The sequence below is a fragment of the Oryzias melastigma genome, unplaced genomic scaffold (assembly GCF_002922805.2).
Source record: "Oryzias melastigma strain HK-1 unplaced genomic scaffold, ASM292280v2 sc02751, whole genome shotgun sequence".
Lineage (NCBI taxonomy): Eukaryota > Metazoa > Chordata > Actinopteri > Beloniformes > Adrianichthyidae > Oryzias > Oryzias melastigma.
The window spans coordinates 251-3,027 of record NW_023419322.1 but is presented as its reverse complement, the minus strand read 5'-3'; the positions used below and the strand labels follow the sequence as shown (position 1 = coordinate 3,027).

At 37.3% G+C, this 2,777-nt stretch overlaps 1 protein-coding gene across 1 annotated transcript; it reads right to left on the bottom strand.

Moving 5' to 3' along the window:
* Window positions 1–670: 670 nt before the first annotated feature.
* On the bottom strand, window positions 671–1,575 carry LOC112138692 (CAP-Gly domain-containing linker protein 1; the record flags this gene model as incomplete). Its single annotated transcript, XM_024261298.1, is given in 1 exon segment — window positions 671–1,575. A coding segment is annotated over 1 exon segment (177 nt), but the record flags the coding sequence as incomplete, so codon positions are not given.
* Window positions 1,576–2,777: the final 1,202 nt, after the last annotated feature.

Sequence of the window (2,777 nt, the reverse complement as noted above, 5' to 3'; positions counted from 1 at the left end):
TTGTGTATAACACAAACACTTTTCATTGCATGGTTATACAGAGAATGCTACTGAAATCATAATTATGTTGTACTGTTTTAAGGGTCAAGTTGTCATCATGGCAATTCCACATTTTCTTATTTATTTATTTTTTTTTTGCATTTGTCTTCCTTGGCAATCCACTAATGGGACTAAAGAGTTGGAAATTTGCCAGAATCTCCAATATTTTAAAGTATTTATTATTATGTACAGGCCTATTTAATCAATTAACCAATCAACTTCCTGTATGATTTTCAAGTGTTCAGCAAACCATAAATCTGTTGTATTTTTTTTCCACACAAAACTGCTGCTAAATATAGATTGGTTTGAGTTCCAAATTCTAACAATGAATTCAGAAAGAAGAAACAAATATCCAATACATCTATTTAAAAAAAAAGGGATTCATTGAGTATTTCATGTAAATCTGGCATTTTGAGATTTTTGAAATGTAGTTTACCGGCTAAGAAAATATATTTGTAATGGGGATAGTTGCAGCTCCAGGAGTTTTGTTTGTGGCGTCCAAGAACATGTTTGATATAAAAAGGAATAACTGAAGGATGTCCAAGAATCATCAAAATCTGGAGGTTATGACACAGCAGAAGATAAAATATATGTTTGGGTTGGCTTAACATGAAGCAATACAAGACAAAAATTTTTCTAATTCAATAAACTTTTATTTTATACATATATATTCAAAATGTGTTCAGAGAAATGGCAAAACATTTCATTGTTTCAAATAGAAATCATTTTTAAACAACAAACTCTGTAAAAGGCCATCTAACTGGAACTGTGAGGTTTACAGTAACCGTGTTCTTTCTGACAAATATTACAGCAAGTTCTTCAAGAAGACCATTTAAAAAAGTTGTCGTTAAAGCCAAGCAGCACTGGGTTTCGCCACGCCTCCCTAAACGAGGCTGAGCAAATCTCCCCACAGAGTTACAAACAATATCAAACCCTTTCAAATCGTAAATACTTCTTCAAGGCATAAAAAAATAATTTATTCTCCACCAATTTTTGCACAAACTGATTTGACCTTTCCTATCAAATATTGTACATCTTTAGATTAACACATTTCTGATCATTGAGCGTCTTTGTGACTCCAGACATGCTGTGCAAACCGAATATAATGCAGACAAAGACGCCGATCTCACACGCGCACAAACCAAGGACACAAATGTTCCTTTCAAAGCAACTCAATTACAAACACATCTGCACGATTGTTCGGGAGGCCTGGAAAGATTTTAAGAAGACGCGTCTTCTTTAAGAGCGCTTGAGGGGAAGCATAGACGATGGACGCAAACAAACCAAGCCAGCAAAAGCCTAGCAGAACAAGTAGGATGTGCAAATATACGGATTGTGCGTTTGAGGCTTGTAAAGGCTTTAAAAGGTCTGGTCGTCAGTGCAGGACTCTGTCCAGTGGCCAAAGACCTCGCAGATGTCGCAGTACGGCCGCTCTTCGTGCTTGTTGCCGTGGTAGGTCGTGTGTGGGGGGGTGTCAGGCATCTGCATTTGGGTGGGACAGTCCTCGGTGTCGTGGAGGTCGAAGCAGTCGCAGATATCACAGAACAGCCTTGGCGGGGCTTTCTTCTTCTCTGGCTGCTTTTCGTGGCTACAGACAGAGAAGAAGTTAATTTGTTTTCATTTGAAGAGGACGTTTGTACGAGAATAGATTGATTTAAATATACCTTTCAGCGTACCCCACTAGGGGTCACCACAACAAATCAGCTTTCACTTTTGTTTGTGAGAGCTTTTTTGTTTTACCAAAAACATTTGCAATATATCTAAATTGAATTTTTGATTCACAAACCGCAGGTCAAATAGCTTTTCTTAAATATATTTTGACATCAACTCAAAAATGTCCTTTCATATATTGCACAAGGAGAAATAGGCCAAAGTTGAAATAGTATTGCAACATGTTTGTCATACCTACAACAACAGGATTGGATACGTCAGAACAAAATGACATCAATATTTCTAAGAACTTCACATGGCAAAGAAAAAAAAACAAGTGTATGGTTTCGGTCTATTCATCTTTTGTTACATTATGAAACAGGGTCTGAGCAACTAAATGTCAGTAAATTCTGTGATGGTGCTGTTATTGCTTGTAAAATTACACGTTTTTACTTTTGCGTTAGTAGACTATTTATAGTAATACACGGCGTCATTCTTCATTTTTTTCACCCACAGTAAATGGAGTGGCAATCAGAGCTGTAGTATTATTTTAACACGTGTTCAAATTTCAGATTGACATTTGGCAGAACAGAAAAAATCTGGGTAAAACCTGGCATTACTTGGTTATTATTCAACAAACTGAACATATAACTACATAAATGTCAGCCACTACAATGCCAAAAACAGCTGTATGTAACAAGTGTTTGGTTTCAGGTAGTTTGATTCCACCAAATTGGTGATAAATAGTAGTTTTGTGAACACTTGTACTTGAGTGGTAATCTGTCCAAGGGTACTTGAACCCAGCAGTCACGTACCATATCGCCATTGGTATACGTACTCAGACTGAGGCGGGGCATGGATGAGGGGGAAACACGGAGGGAGAACCAAGACAGCAGTGTAATATTTTGCCCCCCAACGGTGCCCATTTATTTAATTCCCATGTTTACGATGCGAAAAGAAATGTACATTGTGTGAAACTATAAAGTTCTATTGAAAAAAAAAAAAGCTGCAGTATTTGTAAAGACGGGCGGGTCACAGAAACAGCGCTGTGTGGATGAACTCTTCTTATGAGCCCACAAGAGGAAAAA